Here is a 22,195-nt window from a genome sequence, read left to right as displayed (position 1 = left end):
AGAAAGAAGAAAATAACAAGCATTGGCAGGGATGTGGAGAAATTGGAACCCTTGTGCACTACTGGTTGGAGTGTAAAATGGTGCAGCTATGGAAAACAGTCTAGTGATTCCTCGAATTAAAAATGGAATTACCAGGCTTCCCTGGTGGCGCAGTGGTTGAGAGTCCGCCTGCCGATGCAGGGGTCATGGGTTCGTGTCCCGGTCCAGGAAGATCCCACATGCTGTGAAGTGGCTAGGCCCGTGAGCCATGGCTGCTGAGCCTGTGCGTCCGGAGCCTGTGCTCCGCAATGGGAGAGGCCGCAACAGTGAGAGCCCCGCGTACCGCAAAAAAATAAAAAAGGAATTACCATAGTAATTTCCTGGTGGTCCAGTGGTTAGGACTCCGCACTTTCACTGCCGAGCTCACGGGTTCGATCCCTGGTTGGGGAACTAAGATCCTGTAACCTGTGTGGTGCAGCCTAAAACAAAACAAAACAAAAAACAAAGGAATTACCATATAATCCAGCAATTCCGCTTCTGGCTATATATACAAAAGAATTGCAGACAAGGTCTTGCAGAGATGTTTGTACATCCATGTTCACAGCTGCATTAGCCACAATAGTTGAATGGTGGAAGCAACCCAAATATCTTTTGATGATGGAATGGATAAACAAAATATGGCATAAACATGCAATGGGAAATTACTTAGCGTTGAAAAGGAAGGAAATTCTGACACATGCTGCAACGTGGATGAACCTTGAAGACATGCTGAGTGGAATAAGCCAGTTATAAAAGGACAAATATTGTATAATTAAACTTATATGAGGTACCTAGAGTAGTCAAATTTGTATATACAGAGTGTAGAAAGGTGGTTGCCAGGGGCTAGTGGGAGGGGACAATGGACAGTTGTTTTAGTTTTAGTTCTGGAGGTGGATAATGGTGATGGTTGCACAACAGTGTGAATGACCTTAATGCCACTGAGCTGTGCACTTAAAAATGATAAATTTTATGTTATGTATGTATATTTTACCACAGTTTTTTAAGGAAAAAAAAGTTAAAAAATTGAGATTTGAACAAGTAGAAGAAGAAAGTTGAGTGAGGAGAATGCAAGGCATTATTTACCTTTAATTAAATGTATTTGTGATATCACAGGATATTTTAAAGAAGAACCTGATTACATATAGGGCTATGTATACGTTTGGCAGGAAATGATCCAGAACTTTGATATTGGCTAATAAATTGAATATAAGATAGTCAAAGTATTTCTATCTCTGCTACCTCCCCCCGTTTTCAGAAGGCCTGATATTATGTGTAATAAGAAAAAAAAAAAAGAAGAAACCATATCTTTATGGTTAGTGGTAGTTTAGTTATCAACATTGGTTACATTGCTGTTTTGGTAATTGTAAAAGGATGTGAAGAATTTGAATAGAATTCAGATGAGTCTTAAAGTTTTTTAGAGGCTTGGAAAAATAAGGCCTATTAAAGTACCTGAGATTATTAAGCCTGAGGAATGGAAACTTAACAGTTGCTCTAACAGGAGTCTTTTTTTTTTATTTTAATAAATTTATTTATTTTATTTATTTATTTTTGGCTGCATTGGGTCTTCATTGCTGTGCGTGGGCTTTCTCTAGTTGAGGCGAGCGGGGGCTACTCTTCCTTGCGGTGTGCAGGCTTCTTATTGCGGTGGCTTCTTTTGTTGCGGAGCGTGGGCTCTGGGAGCGTGGCCTTCTGTAATTGCAGCACACAGGCTGAGTAGTTGTGGCTCACGGGCTTAGTTGTTCCACGGCATGTGGGATCTTCCCGGACCAGGGCTCGAACCCTTGTCCCCTGAATTGGCAGGTGGATTCTTAACCACTGTGCCACCAGGGAAGTCCCTAACAGGAGTCTTGACTGTCCTTGGAGTGATTTTATAGGCAGCTCCAGCTCACAAAAGGGTGGTATTTCAAAACTTCATTTCTTAGTCAGTTGGTAAGAACAAATGATAAAGTCATGAAATATAACTGCATTAGTATAACAGTATATATTGCAATGAAAAATAATAGGAAATATGTAGTATTGTACTGAGTCAGTGTTTTGGACTATGGACTTCAGCAGCTTCTTGGAATACTAACTATACTCTGTAAAATCCATAAACACCAAGTATAAGATACTCTTCTCAGGTCATGAGTTAATCTGATGGAGTGTGGGAGAAGGGAAAGACTTAATACCTGTGGTAGGGAGTCACAGTAGTCAAGTTGATTAGTAATTTAGAGTTCTTTTCTTGTGGTCTGTTATAACAACTATCTCCAGCATTACCCCCTCATCCACTTCTTCTTATGTGCTATGTAAATTATGTGACATTCCTACCCTGTGTTTATTTTCTAAAGTTTCCTTTGAGATTGGTCCCACAGAGTACAGTGGTTGGTGAGGGGTAATTACTTTTTCTAAGCTTTCTTTAGTTGGCCCTGGTTGGAACCTTTGGGCTGTTTGCCTTCCAGCTTGGCATGTTGGAAAAGAAAAGGTAGGGACAGCTGGATTCAGAAATTGCAGTAGTTTTAAAAAAAAATATCTCTAGGTCAATTACTTGGATCTCAGCTGTTGTTCACATAACACCTTTATTTAACATGGCATGGATTGGCCTAGCGTGGTATGCATTTTATTCCCTAGGACTTCATCCTGATTTTTCAGACTTGAGGGCCCTGAAGTGGTAGGACTTGAATTTGCCTAGGGTTTTGTACAGATGAGATCATTGGTTCTCAGTAGTGTGAATAGTTGTGAATCTGTCAATAAATGGCCTTGGGAACTTGTATACATACAGATACCTGAACCTCACCACAGATTTACTGAATCAAAATTTTTCTGGAGTTTTAAATATATGTTTACTTAACTTTTTGTTCTTAAACATTTTTTTTAAATTATTTATTTATTTATTTTGTCTGTGCAGGGTCTTAGTGTGGCACGCGGGATCTTCGTTGTGGCATGTTTAGTTGCGGTATGTGGGATCTTGAGTACGGCATGCAGACTTCCTAGTTGCGGCATGTGGACTCTTAGTTGCAGCATGCGAACTCTTAGTTGCGCCATGTGTGTGGGATCTAGTTCTCTAACCAGGGATTGATCCCGGGCCCCTGCATTGGGAGTGCGGAGTCTTACCCACTGGCCCACCAGGGAAGTCCCTTACTTAACTTTTTATTAAGGAAAAATGTATACATATTCAAAAGTAGATAAGATAGTATAATGAACCCCTTTTTATTCACTATGAAGCTCCTATGATGAATGATTTATGGCTAATTTCATTTTATCTGTATCCCCATCCACTTTATCTGTTATTTTGAAACATATCCCAGATATATTATTTCATCTTGAAATTGTTTCATCTGTATGTTTTAATAGGTTTCCCAGATGATTAAAAAACTTTTTTGAACAGGTAATACAGGTACATAGTAAAAAATAAGGTGGTAAAAAGGACGTACAGTGTAAAGTCAATCTTTCTCATTGCCTCCAGTATTCTTATTCTTCTCTAAGGCAGAGAAACCTACAACTTCTTTATATATGTACACGTATTAATGTATGTGCAAAAATATTGATAATATAATTACCCTTATTAATTAAACACACATGGTAATATCTGTTGTAAAGTACACATTTTTCTGAATGTTGCCTTTTTCATGTAACAATATTGGGAATCAGGTTATAGCAGGGTAAAAAGATTGTTTTCATTGTTTTTTTTAAGACTCTGGTGTATCAAAGTGTATCTAACTGATGCCTTTTGGATGGATGCTTAGGTTGTTTCCAGTGTTGTGTTTCTTTACAAACAGTGCTGCATGAGTGTCTTGTACTGTATCTGAGTTATCTGATTCTTGATCAGAGAACATATCCATTTGCAATTTTGTTAGGTATTGCCAAATTTCTTTCCCACCATCTATGTATGGTATGTAGGGTTCTCCAGGCTCACCAGTTCCATTTTTAAAATGATTTTCACGTGTCTCCTGTTTATGTTCATGTTCTTCTTTAAATCCATTAGTATATTTATAAGAGCTGTTTTAGAAACTCTTGTTTGTGAGTTTCGTCATCTGTCATTGTGTCTGTTTCTATGGGTGTGGGTCACAGAAGTGCTTTGAAATAAGGAGAATCATGATAATGTTAAGTTGTTGAAGATGAGGTTGGGGAGCTTCACAGTGTTAAGTGAGTTAGAGAGTGAACTTGATATGTTTAGAAGGAGTTTTTGATGTGGCTTTGCCTCATTAAAAAGATGATAATTGGTGGAGTTTTGAAACCTCCCTTGAGTAAAAGTATAGAATAGATGCCAACAAGATTTGAAGAAAATGGATGAAAAGGTTTGGAACTCCAGGATTTCAATTTACGATTTTCTCTTACACATTGGACAGCAAGTCTTAATTTGTGTAATAAGGTTTTGTAGCTGATTTCTTGCCAAAGCCAGGTCAACTTAGGCAAGTGGTAGGTTGTAACAAGAATTGTTTATGAAGTTGAAGGAGGCATAAATTTATGCCTTTTACCTGAAGGGGCATTGTATTTTCCTGCTCCTTTTACTACACCCTAGCTATGTGACTTTGAACCAATTACCTAGTCCCTCTGAGCTTTAGTTTCCTTAACAGCAAATCGGGACTAAATAAAATACTGCAAATAAAGCATTTGTTCAACTGTTGCATAGCAGGTGGTAGCTCTTATTATTTTAAATATTATATATATTACATATAGTGATGGCAATCTGTTGTTTTTGAGTTAAAGAATTGATGTTTGATTTGTTAAAATAGTAGGAGACTGCCCAGAATATGATACAGATTTTTAAATTGTGGAGAACAGAAATATTTTGAAGTTAATTCAACCAACCAACATTTATTGAAAACCAACTCTATATTATGAGCACTTTGTTTCAGATCTAGTGTGAAAGACTGTTGTATGTGCTGACAGTTACAGTGTAATGTCAGGCATGTCATATCATGAATGCTAATTAGAGGAATATGTAAGCTTTTACGAGAGCACTGAATGCCCAATTCTGCCTGGAGGGTGAGTGGTGAGTGTGGGTGTTCCAGGCAAGGCTTCAACAAGAAGGTATTGTACAATGGAATATTACTCAGCCATTAAAAAGAATGAAATAATGCCATTTGCAGCAACATAGGTGGACCCAGAGATTGTTATACGGAGTGAAGTAAGTCAGAAAGAGAAAGAGAAATATCGTAAGATATCGCTTACATGTGGAATCTAAAAAAAAAAAAAAAAAAGATGAACTTATTTACAAAACAGAAACAGACTCACAGACTTAGAGAATGAACTTATGATTACCAGGGGGGAATGGATAGTTAGGGAGTTTGGGATTGACATGTATATACTGCTATATTTAAAACGGATAACCAACAAGGACCTACTGTATAGCACAGGGAACACTGCTCAATATTATGTAACAACATAAATGGGAAAAGAATTTGAAAAAGAATAGATACATGTATATGTATAACTGAATCACTTTGCTGTAAACCTGAAACCAACACAACATTGTTAATCACCTATACTCCAATATAAAATAGAAAGTCTAAAAAAAAAAAAAGGTATTGTCTCAGAAATTCCCTGGTTAGGATTCAGTGCTTTCACTGCTGAGGGCCTGGGTTCAATCCCTGGTTGGAGAACTAAGATCCCACAAGCCAAAAGAAAAAAAATGTATCACTTTGATTTGAATGTAAAGGAGTTTGCTACAAGGGTGGATGTGGAAAATGACGTTAAGTAAAGAGGACATTGTGAAAACGAACTCTATCTGGCTTATATACTTATTTTTACAATTGATTTTTTTTTCTCCCTGAGGCAGTTCTGGAGCTTTAGGTTTATGGAATGTAACTACATTTATGTAATATATATTTTCGGTTTTGGTCATTGGTTCATAAATGATATATTGGTAATAGAATGTTTTACTTTTGCCAAATGTGTACAGTTTAAGGATCTGTACCTTTCCTTTTGGAGGGAAAATGGTTGGTATAGTGCTTAGGGCATATCTTGGCCATTGTAGCTTAGCAGTAAATATTTATTGATTAAATGAATGCACTCAGCTGTTTAGTCCTGACCTTTCATGCAGTACACAAAATATCTGAAGTACTAAGTAACTAAAATGGAACATTGAAAATGTTTTTCTCCTCCAAGGGGAAAAAATCTTAATGGAATTTAACTATTTTTATAAATTATGGACTTGATCCTTAAATGTTTTCTTCATGAGATTTAAAAAATTAAAATTTTGTAGCTAACATGGCCCTTTTTTTCTTTTGCAGGTATGGCCTCACAAGTCTTGGTCTACCCACCGTATATTTATCAAACTCAGTCAAGTGCCTTTTGTAGTGTGAAGAAACTCAAAGTAGAGCCAAGCAGTTGTGTATTCCAGGAAAGAAACTATCCACGGACCTATGTGAATGGTAGAAACGTTGGAAATTCTCATCCTCCCGCGAAGGGTAGTGCTTTTCAGACAAAGATACCATTTAACAGACCTCGAGGACACAACCTTTCATTGCAGACAAGTGCTGTTGTTTTAAAAAGCACTGCGGGTGCTACAAAGGTTATAGCAGCTCAGGCGCAGCAAACTCAAGTGGAGGCACCTCAGATTGGGGCGTGGCGACACAGGTTGAATTTCCTAGAAGGCCCCCAGCGATGTGGATTGAAGCGCAAGAGTGAGGAGTTGGATAATCATAGCGCAATGCAGATTGTGGATGAGTTGTCCATACTTCCTGCAATGTTGCAAACCAACATGGGAAATCCAGTGACAGTTGTGACAGCTACCACAGGAACAAAACAGAATTGTACCACTGGAGAAGGTGACTATCAGTTAGTACAGCATGAAGTCTTATGCTCCATGAAAAATACTTATGAAGTCCTTGATTTTCTTGGTCGAGGCACTTTTGGCCAGGTAGTCAAATGCTGGAAAAGAGGGACAAATGAAATTGTAGCAATCAAAATTTTGAAGAACCACCCTTCTTATGCACGTCAAGGTCAGATAGAAGTGAGCATATTAGCAAGGCTCAGTACTGAAAATGCTGATGAATATAACTTTGTACGAGCTTATGAATGCTTTCAGCACCGTAACCATACTTGTTTAGTCTTTGAGATGCTGGAACAAAACTTGTATGACTTTCTGAAACAAAATAAGTTCAGTCCTCTGCCACTAAAAGTAATTCGACCCATTCTTCAGCAAGTGGCCACTGCACTGAAAAAATTGAAAAGTCTTGGTTTAATTCACGCAGACCTCAAACCAGAGAATATTATGTTGGTGGATCCTGTTCGACAGCCATATAGGGTTAAAGTAATAGACTTTGGGTCTGCCAGTCACGTATCAAAGACTGTTTGTTCAACATATCTGCAATCTCGGTACTACAGGTAGGTGACAACTATTTTTTGGTTATTTGATGTTGAATTTTTGCTGAATGAAATAATTTTGTGTGTGTATGTGGTGAAAAAGACTGCTTTGGATAAATAGAGATCAAGATAAGTTCAGTTTAGGCTTGAGGTTTTAAAAATCTAGGCATACATAAAAAGGAACGAAATTGAGTTATTTGTGGTGAGGTGGATGGACCTAGAGACGATCATACAGAGTAAAGTAAGTCAGAAAGAGAAAAACAAATACCGTATGCTAACACATATATATGGAATCTAAAAAAACAAAAGGTTCTGAAGAACCTAGGGGCAGGACAGGAATAAAGACGCAGACGTAGAGAATGGACTTGAAGACACAGGTGGGGAAGGGGAAGCTGGGACGAAGTGAGAGAGTGGCATGGACATATATACACTACCCAATGTAAAATAGATAGCTAGTGGGAAGCAGCTGCATAGCACAGGGAGATCAGCTTGTGACCGCCTAGAGGGGTGGGATAGGGAGGGTGGGAGGGAGACGCAAGAGGGAGAGGATATGGGGATATATGTATACATATAGCTGATTCACTTTGTTGTACAGTAAAAACTAACACAACATTGTAAAGCAATTATACTCCAAAAATGATGTAATGAAAACCCCAAAAAACACAAGAGAAGGCAGGAAAAGAAACAAAGGACAGAGGGAACAAGTGAACTCATATTAAAAAGAAAAAAATTTGGGCATAAAATCTGCTCAAGCAGAATAGAAATTCCTACTGCAAAGTTCTGTGTTAAAGACATTGGTTATTTTTTATTTTTTATTTTTTTGCGGTACGCGGGCCTCTCACTGTTGTGGCCTCTCCCGTTGCGGAGCACAGGCTCCGGATGCACAGGCTCAGCGGCCACTGCGTCTTCCCGGACTGGGGCACGAACCTGTGTCCCCTGCATCGGCAGGCGGACTCTCAACCACTGCGCCACCAGGGAAGCCCGACATTGGTTATTTTTATTGTTAATAGAGAACCTGAAGGAATGATAGGTGATCAGTGATGATTAAACAGAAGTCTAAATATTGAGAAAAGGTTTATAGTAAATTTTGTACATATCTTTGGGCATTTTTCAGCACTTAAGAGAGCTAGCTTTTTAATGACACATCTGATGTAACTGAACATTTAGAAAAGTTATAAAAATTCAGATTAGTGATTTTAAGATTTAAACACACTTCCATGGCTGCCTCAAATGTTCAGGCCACTTTTTCATAAGTTTTATTATGGTCTTTCCATATATGCTTTAGGTAAATGTTGTTTTGGTGTTGGTGCTATGGGTGGAATTTGAAGAAGAAAATAATTTCTGTGTACTACAGTGTCATGATTAATGCTAGCCTGGAGTACAATAGATGGTCTTGAGGGTAGCTAATGATTACTGTGATTCAAAATATTGTCTTTAGTTTGTAAATGTTTTTGAATTCATAGTCTTTTTTAAAAAAATTTATTTTTGGCTGCGTTGGGTCTTCGTTGCTGTGTGCGGGCTTTCTCTAGTTGCGATGAGTGGGGGCTACTCTTTGTTGCAGTGCGCAGGCTTCCCATTGTGGTGGCTTCTCTCGTTGCAGAGCACGGGCTCTAGGCGTGCGGGCTCAGCAGTTGTGGCTCGCGGGCTCTAGAGTGCAGTCTCAGTAGTTGTGACTCATGGGCTTAGTTGCTCGGCGGCATGTGGCATCTTCCCGGACCAGAGCTCGAACCTGTGTCCTCTGCATTGGCAGGCGGATTCTTAACCACTGCACCACCAGGGAAGTCCCTGTATTCATAGTCTTATAATTTTGGGAAATTCTTTTCATTTCAGCCTAAATGAGTTTATCATCTTGATGTATTCTGGAGCCCCACGAGCCCCAGCACAGTGGGCAGATACAGGATCTGCCAATATTGGCCATTATTAATAAGTTAGTAAATAGATGAACACATGCAGTTTATTGTTGGAAATTGTTAGAACATGAGGATTATATATTTAGGCCCAACACGGGGTAGTTATTTTCTGGTATTGCATCTGCCTTTGTACTATACCTCTCACCCTGATTAGCTTCTTGCAAATACATGCCTTAGTACCCAGGACAAGATAAAGCAGAAATTAGCTACTACAAAAATCAGCTCCAAACATATGTTCTACCATTAATAGTTTATCAGAAGGAAACCCACATTTATGTCACTTGGTGATAATTAAGTTTACTAAAATATATGTTAGAAATTAGGAATATAGCCTAATTTACCCTTTATATTCCTGATGTTATAATTTTTAGTATTAGAGTGCTAGATACTGTTCTTAAAGCCTTTTATTTTTTTTTAATTTATTTTTTATTTAAAAAAATTTAAAAAATTTATTTAAAAAATCTGTTTTTAATTTATTTTTATTTTTTGGCTGTGTTGGGTTTGTTGCTGTGCGCAGGCTTTTCTCTAGTTGAGGCGAGCGGGGGCTGCTCTTCGCTGTGGTGTGTGGGCTTCTCATTGAGGTGGCTTCTCTTGTTGCGGAGCGTGGGCTCTAGGCATGCGGGCTTTAGTAGTTGCAGCACATGGGCTCAGTAGTTGTGTATGCGGACCTTAGAGTGTGTAGGTTTCAGTAGTTGTGGCGTGCGGGCTCAGTAGTTGTGGCTCTTCGGCTCTAGAGCACAGGCTCAGTAGTTGTGCCACATGGGCTTAGTTGCTCGCGGCATGTGGGATCTTCCCGGACCAGGGATTGAACCCGCATTCCCTGCATTGGCAGGTGGATCGTTAACCACTGCGCCACCAGGGAAGTCCCTTAAAACCTTTTAGATGGTTTAAAAGGTATTGTAGTGTGGCACTGTAGTGAGTCTTAATTGACATCTCCTGTAATTAGACTTATTTGATCCTCTGTGCTCTTGACAATTTTTTTTCAATTTAATGTAACACAAGATTAGCTTTTAGTTAATATTTTTCTGGAAAAATTATTTTAATATCTGATTTAACAGCATGAGAGGAATGGTGTTGTTTCCCTCTTGCCTTTGTATTCTGTGGATTTTGTCTTAGGAGCTTTTAGAACTCAGCTAGCATATTATATAAACCCCCAGGCTCCAGCTGCTTGGGCTCTATTTTTAGTTCACTTGTTAGTAAATGACTTCATTATATTTTGGTCCTGCATTATTCGGCATATCAGATTTAGTTATGTGTGATACCTGGACTCCTTTTCGTTATTTGAAATCTTTTGGATGAGAGTAAAAAGGAGCTTTATTTTTTATACTTGAGATGACCTGTTTATTAAATGTTTCAAGAGAGTAAAGGAAATCCTTTAAAAAGCAATCTAAGACACTAAATATTTTATGATATTGGTTTTTAGCATTAGGTCTTTGCACAAATATTAGCCTCTTTTGGGAATAGAAAAATAAGCTATGAATAATTACTAAGTACAACTAGTAGTTTCTAATTTGTTTTTATACATACATTTCAAGTAAATAATTTACCTGAATTTCAGAAGCTATACAGTTGCTAAATTACAGGTTCTGTTTTTTTTTTTTTTTTTTTGCATTACGTGGGCTTCTCACTGCTGTGGCCTCTCCCATTGCGGAGCACAGGCTCTGGACATGCAGGCCCAGCAGCCATGGCTCACGGGCCCAGCCGCTCCGCGGCATGTGGGATCTTCCCAGACCGGGGCATGAACCCGTGTCCCCTGCATCGGCAGGCGGACTCTCAACCACTGCGCCACCAGGGAAGCCCACAGGTTCTGTTTTTAGATAAAAAAAAAAATGAGGCTCTTATATGTAAAAACAGTAGTTGGTGTTGCTTGGATAACAAAAATTTAAAAATGGAGTTTATGTCAGTTGGGTCAAGAGTTAGAAGAGTTTGTAAATATTATGGTAGATTGGTGAAAATGTAATATAGCCCTTAATCAGCTAGTTTTTTTAAAAAATTATATTATTTCATTTATTTTTGGCTGCATTGGGTCTTTGTTGCTGTGCACGGACTTTCTCTAGTTGTGGTGAGCAGGGGCTACTCTTTGTTGCGGTGTGCAGGTTTCTCATTACAGTGGCTTCTCTTGTTGTGGAGCACGGGCTCTAGGTGCACAGGCTTCAGTATTTGTGGCACGTGGGCTCAGTAGTTGTGGCTTGTGGGCTCTAGAGCGCAGGCTCAGTAGTTGTGGCACACAGGCTTAGTTGCTCCGCGGCATGTGGGATCTTCCCGGACCAGGGCTTGAACCCATGTCCCCTGCATTGGCAGGAGGATTCTTAACCACTGCACCACCAGGGAAGTTCTCAGCTAGTGTTTTAATGTCTAGTATAACTTTGCATAAAAATAGCAGGTAACCATTATTTTTCAGTATTTGTACTTTTTATTTGGAGCTTTGTCAATTCTGCCTTAGTTTTTTTTTTAAATATTTATTTGTTTATTTAAGGCTGCATTGGGTCTTTTTTTTGAATTTTATTTAATTTATTTTTTTATACAGCAGGTTCTTATTAGTTAACCATTTTATACATATTAGTGTATATATGTCAATCCCAATCTCCCAATTCATCACACTGCATTGGGTCTTAGTTGCGGCATGCGGGATCTTTCCTTGCAGTGCACAGGCTTCTCCCTAGTTGTGGTGCGTGGGCTCAGTAGTTGCAGCATGCAGGCTCCAGAGTGTGCAGGCTTAGTATTTGCGGTGCATGGGCTTTCTAGTTGTGGCATGCAGGCTCCAGGGTGTGGGGGCTCTGTAGTTGTGGTGCAGGGGCTCAGTAGTTGCAGCGTAGGCTTAGTTGCCCCATGGCATGTGGGATCTTAGTTCTCTGACCAGGGATCGAACCCAGTCCCGTGCATTGGAAGGCAGATTCTCAACCACTGGACCACCAGGAAAGTCCCTCTGCCTTAGTTTTTGTTATAAACCTGATTAGGCAATAATCAGAAGTGTCTCATACTTGATTTTTTTTTTTTACTCTTTGTTTAAAATAGATTGTATTTAAAAAATGAGGGACTTCCCTGGTGGTGCAGTGGTTAAGAATCTGCCTGCCAATGCAGGGGACACGGGTTCGAGGCCTGGTCTGGGAAGATCCCACATGCCGTGGAGCAACTAAGCCTGCACGCCACAACTACTGAGTTTGCGCCCTAGAGCCTGAGAGCCACAACTACTGAGTCCACGTGCCACAACTACCGAAGCCTGTGTGCTCTAGGGCCTGTGCTCCACAACAAGAGAAGCCACCGCAATGAGAAGCCTGTGTACCGCAATGAAGAGTAGCCCCCGCTCGCTGCAACTAGAGAAAGTCTGCGTGGAGCAAGGAAGACCCAACGCAGCTAAAAAATAAATAAATTAAAAAAAGAGAAAAAAAATTTTTTTTAATTGCTAAAAAAAAAAAGCAGGAAGTGAAACTTACCAAATTAAATATTTTTGAGCTAATCACAGTGGGAATACACATAGCCCAGGTTCCAAAGTAAACGATTTGCATTTAAACACAGATTCATGTGTTATTCTATTTTTTTGAACTGTGCAACACAGAAACATAGTAGGGATATCTTAAAATAGACAGTGGATTGTGGCCAGAAATTGTTGACTGCTATAGATGGTGAGGCTGTCTAGCTCTTGTAGTGATATAAGCCAGAAGTACATGCTAAGGGCATTGATTTGCTCAAGGTCAGCATGTTCTAAATTCAGCTGCTTGAGTATGGTTTCTGTCAAGAACACGTAGGGCTCTTGAATGCATAAAAGGTTTTAGCAGCAGAAGGTGCTGTATTTATGAGGTGTGGTGGCAACATTCAGGTCATAAATATCTTTTTCTTCTTTTTTAAATATAGAATTTTAGCCTGTGGTTCTGAATCATTTCAGAGCATAGAGACAGGAAAGTGGGCTGGAAAGTAACCTGTATAGCGGTTGTATTCTTTGCTACTTATTTTTAGCATTAGTTGTTGTTGAAGTAAATGCTGCTCTTTTCCATGTGACAGTTGACGAAGAGATATGTAATGGTAAAAAACAATTCAGGCTTATCAGTTTTGGTTTAGGGCACTCCCAGCCCCTCCTGCCTTTTTAGACCCTGAAGTATCAAAGACAAAGTTCCTGTAACAAAGTTAAGGCACACAGAATGACCCATAAAAAAATAACTAGTATTTTATATAGGGTACTTTATAATAACAGAAGATTGTGTATGTATACTGCATCCTTTTTTCAAGTGCTTCTACATATAATTCCTAGTTTGTTCCTCATGTCTCAATCTCTGTGTTCTTAGATAGACGCTTGGTGGAATTCCTATTTAATAAATAGAAAACTGAGGCTTATACAGTTCGCACAGGTCCAAGTTTACAACGCAAGATTAACACAATTTTTGTTGAGCCCTTTTTGTGTGCTGGCACTGTGCTAGGTGCTAGGGATACAGATAAAACATGGTTTCCATTTAATGGGGGAGAAAAATAGTTTGTCTCAAGAAGTTCTAGGGTGGAAGTGTGTGCAGGGTGCTGTGGGAACCCAGAGGAGAGCCCTTAGCCTAATGTGAGGGTTCAGAGAGGATGTCTGGGGAAAGATGACCCTTGACTTGAATGAGACTTGAAAGTAGAGAAGGACTTAGTATTGACTAGTCTTTTGTTTTTTGTTTTTGGCTTGCGGGATCTTAGTTCCCAGACCAGGGATTAAACCCAGGCCATGGCAGTGAAAGCGCCAAGTCCTAACCACTGGACCTTCAGGGAATTCCCAGGATTGGCTAGTCTTAAGGAGTGTTCTCTCACAAACTCACCCTTACCTTAGAGCTCAGTATTGGCTGAAATTGCTGGCAGCTTCTTCTCTGTATCATAAAAGTTGTTTTTGCTTAGGAATCTTTATTAGACAAAAAGTTGTCAGCTGGGTTTAGTTTTAACAGAAGTTTTAACAGAAGATTCCAAAAGTCTATAATGAAGTGGTTTTCAGTGCCATACATTGTGGTCACAGTCATAGATTACTACTATATCAGGCCTTCAAATAAAAATTTTGACAGAGCTCTTAAAGTTTTTTTTTTAAAAAACACCTTTATTGAGCTGTAAATCACATGCTATGAATTTTACCCATTTAAAGTGTACAATTCATTGTCTTTTAGTGTATTCACAGTTATGCACCATCACCACAATTTTAGAACATTTTCCTTACCCCTCAAGAATCCCGATCCCTGCTCCCCAGCACTCTTTAGCCATCTTTCCACAATCTTCCCACCTCTAGCCCTAGGCAACAAAAAATCCACTTTCTGTCCCTACAGATTTGCATTTTCCAAACATTTCATGAAGGTAATCATACAGTATGTTTCTTTTTTTTTTTTTTTTTTGCGGTACGCAGGCCTCTCGCTGTTGTGGCCTCTCCCGTTGTGGAGCACAGGCTCCGGACGTGCAGGCCCAGCGGCCATGGCTCACGGGCCCAGCCGCTCCGTGGCATGTGGGATCTTCCCGGACCAGGGCACAAACCCGTGTCCCCTGCATCGGGAGGCGGACTCTCAACCACTGCACCACCAGGGAAGCCCCTATGTTGTCTTTTTTAACTGGCTTTTTTCCAATTAGTGTAATGTTTTCAAGATTCATCTATGTTGTAGCATGTATCAACACTTCACTTTTTTTGTTGTTGTTGCCAAATAATTCCATTGTATAGATATACCACATTTTATGTATCCATTCATCAGTTGATGGAGACCTCAGTGAAAAGATATGTGAATAGAAAACTCTAATATAGCCCCATGATTAAGTCTTTCATTCAAAATATTTAGTGCCTACAAAGTGTAAAATATTGTGCTGGGTGCTGGTTATACATTGAGGAGCAAAAATATAGACCCTACCATTATGATGTTTACAATCCAATGTGTAGATAACCAAAAAGTAATGGGAAAAGAACAGGGAGAGAGACTAACAGGATACTTACTTTTTTTGTTTTATCTTGTTTTTTAACTTTTTACTTTGTAATAATTTTAGACATAAAAAAGTTGCAAAAATAGTACAAAGAATTATATGCAGATTCTCCAAATATAAGCATTTTACCACCCTAGTTTTATCACTCATTCTTCTTTTCTTTCCCTCCCTTCCCTCCCCTCCCCCCTCCCTTCCTTCCCTCCCCTCCCCCCTCCCTTCCTTCCCTCCCCCTCCCCCCTCCCTTCCTTCCTTCCCTCCCTCCCTCCCTCCCTTCTTCATTGCTGTGCAAGGGCTTCCTCTAGTTGTGGCAGCAAGCGGGGGCTACTCTTCATTGTGGTGCGCAGGCTTCTCATTGCGGTGGCTTCTCTTGTTGCGGAGCACGGGCTCTAGGCATGCAGGCTTCAGTAGTTGTGGCACACGGGCTCAGTAGTTGTGACTTACAGGCTCTAGAGTGCAGGCTCAGTAGTGGTGGCACACAGGCTTAGTTGCTCCGCAGCATGTGGGATCTTCCCGGACCAGGGCTCAAGCCCGTGTCCCCTGCATTGGCAGGTGGATTCTTAACCACTGTGCCACCAGGGAAGCCCGTATCACTCATTCTTTTTCTGTGTGTGTACACATACAGATACACAGGTATATTTTTTCTGTTGTTACAGTGTTTGAGAGCAAGTTTTAGATGTAAAGCCCCTTTACCTCTAAATAATTATAAGAGAAATGTCCTTATGTTTAGGAATACACAGTATTCTTAAACATAAGGACATTTCTCTTGCATAACCCCAGTGCAATAATCAGAATCATCATTGGTTAACATCAGTATTATTGATTTGATGAACTGTTTGAACTGCTCAGTACTATTTGATTCGAGGAAATGAAAATCAATTTAGTACTAGTAGCTTATTTATAGACTTAATTCAGATTTTGCCAGTTGTCTTACTGTTGACTTTTTTCTTGCCCAGAGTTCAAGTTCACACATTGCAATATGTATATATATATATATATACAGTGGTATACTACTCAGCCATAAAAAAGACTGAAACTTTGCCATTGCAACAACACGGATGTACTTAGAGGGTATAATGCTAAGTGAAATAAGTCAGACAGAGAAAGACAATACTGTATGATAACACTTATTTATATGTGAAATCTAAAAAATCAAACTAGTGAATATAACAAAAAGGAAACAGACAGATACAGAGAACAAACTGGTCATTACCATTGGGGAGATGGGTTGGGGGAGGGGCAAGATAGAGGTAGGGGGTTAAGAGGAACAAACTGTTATGTATAGAATAAAGATACAGTGATATATTGCAGAACACAGGGAATATAGCCAGTAGTTTATAATAAGTATAAATTGAATATAACCTTTAAAAATTGTGAATCACTATGTTATACACCTGTATATACTATTGTACATCAACTATATCTCAATGTAAAAAAAAATCACACGTTGCGTTATTTGCCACGTATGTCTCTCTAGTGTCCTCTTATCTGGATTAGCTCCTTATTTTCTTTGCCTTTCATGATCCTGACACTTTTGAAGAGTACTGGCCAATTATTTTTTAGAACTTCCGTAGTTTGGGTTTGTCTGATGTTTTCGTGTTATGTGTTTTAACTTACAGAAGTGATGTTTTGTTCTCACATATCGGGAGGCACATGTTGTCAGTTCGTCCCATTACTAGTAATGTTAACTTTGATCACTTGACTGAGGTGGTGACTTTCAGACTTTTCTACTATAATGTTTTTTCTTTGTAATTAATAAGTATCTTGTGGAGAGATACTTTGAGACTATTCATATATACTGTTTCTCATCTTATTTTCACAGACCAATTTTAGCATCCATTGATGAATATGGCCTTTAACAGTTATTAAGTGTGGGGTTGCAAAATGATGATTTTCTAACTTTATCATTATCATTCCTCTGTAAGGAACTCTCCTGTAAGGAAGAGCTTTCCTTCACTCTGTTTGTTGTTGTATAGACTTATAGATTCATATTCAATGGGTTATAATCTATTACTAGTCATTTGTTTTACCGCACAATTGTCCTCAACTGTCTAGTAAGAAGAGCCTTTTTAAGCTTGCTCCTGTATCCCTTCAACATGGCCCCATCCTTCCTTGAGAGCTTACTTGCTGACAGCACAAGATGTTCCAGGCTTACTTTGTACTTTTCCTGCTCCATGCTTGGTATTGGCCATTTTTCTAAGGACCATTGGTTCCTGTTTTTGGAGATAATGGTATTTAGGAAACAAGATCTGGATGCTAGTCCCAGATGTGCTCATTGGTACTAGGGTGTTATTGCTTTTAGGTCCTTTGAGTGGCAAAGCTAGAAGATGTGTGTGTGTGTGTGTGTGTGTGTGTGTGTGTTTGTCTGTCTTTGTGTGTATATGTAATTCTTTATCTATCTTTATATATTAAAACAATGAATTCATACTGACATGTTTAGTTCTGACACCTCAGAGTTCATTCTGTCTCCTTCCTTTATTTATGATCTCTTCTCTGACATGAAGAAACTTGGCTCTCATTATCCACAGTGTTACTTCTTTGCTCAATTCTAGAGTACACTTCAAGTAGTTTTGGAATTGCTAACCCATACCACTGCTAATTTACTAGCCGGAGTATGCATTTATTTATAGTTGTTTTATTCTTTAGCCTTAGACTTGGAGGATGTCTTCAAAGTACTGGGTTCCAAAGTTAGTCAGGTTAGTTCTTCCTCAACTCCCCTTTCCCCCATCTTCAATGTGATTATTATTTATTTGAAATATAATTAAGTTCATTGCATTGTATTCCATTTTGGGTCCTTTATATCCTTGTTTATTTATTTGACTATTTGAAACATTAACATAGTTCTGAAAATCAGAGCAATATTAAAATATTATCTCAGAAGTGTCATGCCCCCTCTTCCGTGACTCCCCTCATTCTTTCTACCTCATTCCTACCCAACCCCTTTTGGTAATCATAATCATTGATTTTTTAATTTATTCTGTGGTGTGTGTGTGTGTGTGTGTGTGTGTGTGTGTGTGTGTGTGTGTGTGTGTGTGTGTGTTTGGCAGCGGGTGCAAGTAAGCAGACAAATGTCTCAGTTCCCCTTTTATAAGAAAGATAACATACTGTAGATACCTGTTTGCACTTGGCTATTTTCCCTTAACAGTGTTTCCTGGAAATCGCTTCATGTCATTTCACAGAGATCTTTCTCTTTCTGTTTTGCTGCTTAATACCCTTTATTGTGTGTATTACCATAGTTTATTTAGCCATTTTTCTTTTTTCTTTTTTTTTTTGGCTGCACCACGCGACTTGTGGGATCCTAGTTCCCTGATCAGGGATTGAACCTGGGCCCTCAGCAGTGAGAGCACAGAGTCCTAACCACTGGACTTCCAGGGAATTCCTAACCATTTTTCTAACTATTGTGTATCCCAATTACAAACAATTGCAAAGAATAACTCTGTACATATGTATTTTTGTCTTGTTGGAATTGCATCTTCAAGGTAAATTTCCAGAAGTGGAATTAGTCAAAAGGTAAATACACGTGTAGTTTTGTTAAATATTGCCAAATTCTTTTCAGTAAGGACTGTATAAATTTGCATTCTAATCAACAATGTATGATAGTGCCTGCTTCTCTATTGCCTTGCCAACAGAATATGTTGTCATTCTTTTAAAATTTTGCCAAGCGTGGTATATTTGGGGTATTAATTTGCATGTGTCTTATGAGTGAAGTTAAATATCTCATGTTTAAGGATCATTTTAAAATTATAGGGTGTGTGTGTGTATGTGTGTGTATGTTTGTGAATTGCCTATTCATATCTTTTGCCCATTTTTCTATCAAGCATTTGGTCCTTTGTCCCTCAGATTTTAAGATTTCTTTATATATGAGGGATATTAGCTCTTTATGTATGATATGTTGCCCTTTTTTTTCATTTTTTATGTTTTTTGCCTTGTGAAAATTTTGTGTGTGTGTGTGTGGTCAATTTTATCAATCTTTTATTGCTTCTGGATTTTAAATCATAGTTAGAAAACCTTTTTTGTACACCAAGTTTAAAGAGGCATTTGCCCTCTTTTCTTCTAGTACTTATTGAGATAGTTTTTTAGCATTTAGATCTCTAATCCATTTCGAGTTTATTCTTGTAATTGGTGTGTGGTGTGGATCTAATGTTCTTTTTCCAAATAGCTAATCAGTTGTAGGGACCTACTTTAGATTGGGTGGACAGGGAAAAAGCTCTAAGGACATGATATATTAAACTAAGATCTGATGGGAGCCTGACATCCACCGTGGTTGGAATGAGAGACCTAGACAGAGGAAAGAGCACACGTGAAGGCTCTGAGATTAGAAAGAGCTTGGTTAGATAAAGAATCCGAAAGCCTGCCAATGAGACTTTGGCCTGTTGGAGTGGGTATAGTAGTAGAGGTGTGATTGAGGTTGGAGGGTAGCCACAATATGGTTTATGTCTTTATCTCTCTGGCTGCTCTTTCAAGGGGGAAGGGGACAAGAATGAAAGTAGGAGTAGAAAAACCATTAGGAAGGAGGCATTAAAGTAATCAATCCACAGAGAAGAGGTGGTGCCAGTGGAAAGAAATCGATAGATTTGAGATACGTTTTACTATTAATGTGTCTATTTTGTTTTTTACTAGAATTAATTTTTTTCCCTTGAGATAGATGCTTTGTTATGGTTGATATTTGTTGACTTAAATTGTGTGTGAGTTTAGACAAACACCTGACTTCCATGGCCTCAGCTTTCTCATTTGTCAAATAGGAATGTCATTATGATTCAGAGTATATTTCTATATATATACACTTAACCTGGAGAGCTCTACTAGACATGACTGCCTGAATCAGAGGAAGTGAAGTAATAGCCTTTAAAAAATTTTAAGCTAAATCATGACATTTTGTTTTTAAAGTTAAGTTATTTTAGGCTGTTTTTATAATTCCCCCAAATCAATGGTTATTGTTTATCCCCTAGAAATGACTACTTTTTCTTATCATATATTAAGAAAAATATTTAAACAAAAACAGTGTCACAGAATACATTGTTTTGCAATTTGCATTTGGTTAACTGTATATCTTTGGACTTTTTTTTTGTCAATATAAGTTTCTGTAGAGTAATCTTACTCTATGAAACTATTTAAATAGAAATTTCATGTGTGACCTCCATTTAAATACTAATTGAACACATCAACTGTAAAGAGACAGTTATAAGGCAGTAGAGAAAAATGGGATGTCAGATGATATTAAGGAATTACTGAATTTTTTAATGTGTGATAATAGAATTGTGGTTATTATTATTAAAGTACCTCTTAAAGTTTTATATGTTGAGGTTTTTTTTGTTTGTTTGTTTGTTTGTTTGTTTTTTTGAGGTACGTGGGCCTCTCACTGTTGTGGCCTCTCCCGTTGCGGAGCACAGTCTCCGGACGCGCAGGCTCAGCGGCCATGGCTCACGGGCCCAGCCGCTCCACGGCATGTGGGATCCTCCCAGACCGGGGCACGAACCCATGTCCCCTGCATCGGCAGGCGGACTCTCAACCACTGAGCCACCAGGGAAGCCCCTGTTGAGGTATTTTTAAAAAAAATTTTCTGGGACTTCCCATGGTCCAGTGATAAAGAATCCACCTTCCAATGCAGGGGACGCAGGTTTGATCCCTGGTTGGGGAACTAAGATCCCACATGCTGCAGGGCAACTAAGGTTGCGTGCCACAACTACCGAGCCCTTGCACCTCAACGAGAGAGCCCACGTGCTGCAAACTACAGAGCCCACGCGCTCTGGAGCCTGCGTGCCACAACTAGAGAGAACAAACAAACAAACAAACGCCCAGCACGCCACAACTAGAGAGAAGCCCGTGCAACACAACAAAGATTCCTGCATGTTGCAGCTAACACCCAACACAGCCCTCCTGCCCACCCAAAAAAGTTAATTTTTTTTTTTTTTTTTTTTTTTTTTTTTTTGCCTGCCCCATGCAGCATGTGGGTTCCTAGTTCCCCGACCAGGACCGAACCCGAATGGTCCCCGATTCAGGGACCTGAATTGGGAGCTCGGAGTCTTAACTACTGGACTGCCAGGGAAGTCCCCTGTTGAAGTATTTATAAATGTAATATACCTGGGATTTTCCAACTACTACCTAGTGGGTAGCCGTTATAATTTTAGAGTCTTTTTGTTGATGCACTGGTAATTTTTGAAGCTGGGTGGTTGGTAGATGGTGGTTCAACTGTACGTATTTGAAATTTTCTATAATAAAAAATAAATAAATGCAATTAGGTCTTAAACACTTTCAAATTAAATGCCCAAAATAATTATCATAGTTCTTAATATCCATGGAATATACTGGTAGTTTCCTAGAGAGTGGCTTTTTTTTTTTTTTTTTTTCTTTTGCGGTACGTGGGCCTCTTACTGTTGTGGCCACTCCCGTTGCAGAGCACAGGCTCCGGACACGCAGGCTCAGTGGCCATGGCTCACGGGCCCAGCCGCTCTGCGGCATGTGGGATCCTCCCAGACCAGGGCACGAACCCGTGTCCCCTGCATCGACAGGCGGACTCCCAACCACTGCGCCACCAGGGAAGCCCTACCATAGCTTTTGTAATAAGTTTTGAGATCAGGAAGTGTGAGCCCTCCAACTTTGTTCTTTTTCAGAGATGAATATTTGGGGTCCCTTGAATTGTTTTTATTTATATCATCATTTTCCCCCAAATTTGAGGTCACATTGAGAATTTTTTTATTGATGTATAATTGGCACATAATATTATATTAGTTTCAGGTGTACAACATAATGGTTCAATATTTGTATATATTGTGAAATGATCACCACAGTAAGTCTAGTTAACATCTGTCCCCATACATAGTTATAGAAATACATATTGAGAATTTCAATGTTAAAACTACCTTTAATATACGTCAGAATTTAAGAATGTAGATTGACCAGTGGGTATAGTCAATACATAATGCATTTTGTCTATGTTAACATTTTGATTCATCTTTCCTTTTCAGCTTTATAGTACAATTTACCCTCAGAGCACCCCTTGCCTAGTAATACTTTCTGAACATGCTGTGTACTTTTCACTCCTATTCCTTTGTCTAGGCCTGAATATCCTTCTC

The 22,195-nt window shown here is 39.0% G+C and overlaps 1 protein-coding gene across 2 annotated transcripts in view; it reads left to right on the top strand.

Moving 5' to 3' along the window:
* Nucleotides 1-6,232: 6,232 nt before the first annotated feature.
* The window catches only part of HIPK3 (homeodomain interacting protein kinase 3), a gene marked incomplete at both ends in the record, with an annotated part of 62,691 nt that continues 46,728 nt past the window's right edge, over nucleotides 6,233-22,195 (top strand). For both annotated transcript variants that reach the window (XM_079707451.1, XM_079707450.1), the window contains one exon: nucleotides 6,233-7,326. In XM_079707451.1, the coding sequence (XP_079563577.1) occupies nucleotides 6,233-7,326 (1,094 nt within the window). The remainder of the gene's footprint in view (nucleotides 7,327-22,195) is intronic.

This window comes from Hyperoodon ampullatus (assembly GCF_949752795.1).
Source record: "Hyperoodon ampullatus genome assembly, chromosome: 7".
Taxonomy (NCBI): Eukaryota; Metazoa; Chordata; class Mammalia; order Artiodactyla; family Ziphiidae; genus Hyperoodon; species Hyperoodon ampullatus.
The sequence above is the reverse complement of the archived record's forward strand: the minus strand, read 5'-3'. Positions and strand labels throughout refer to the sequence as shown.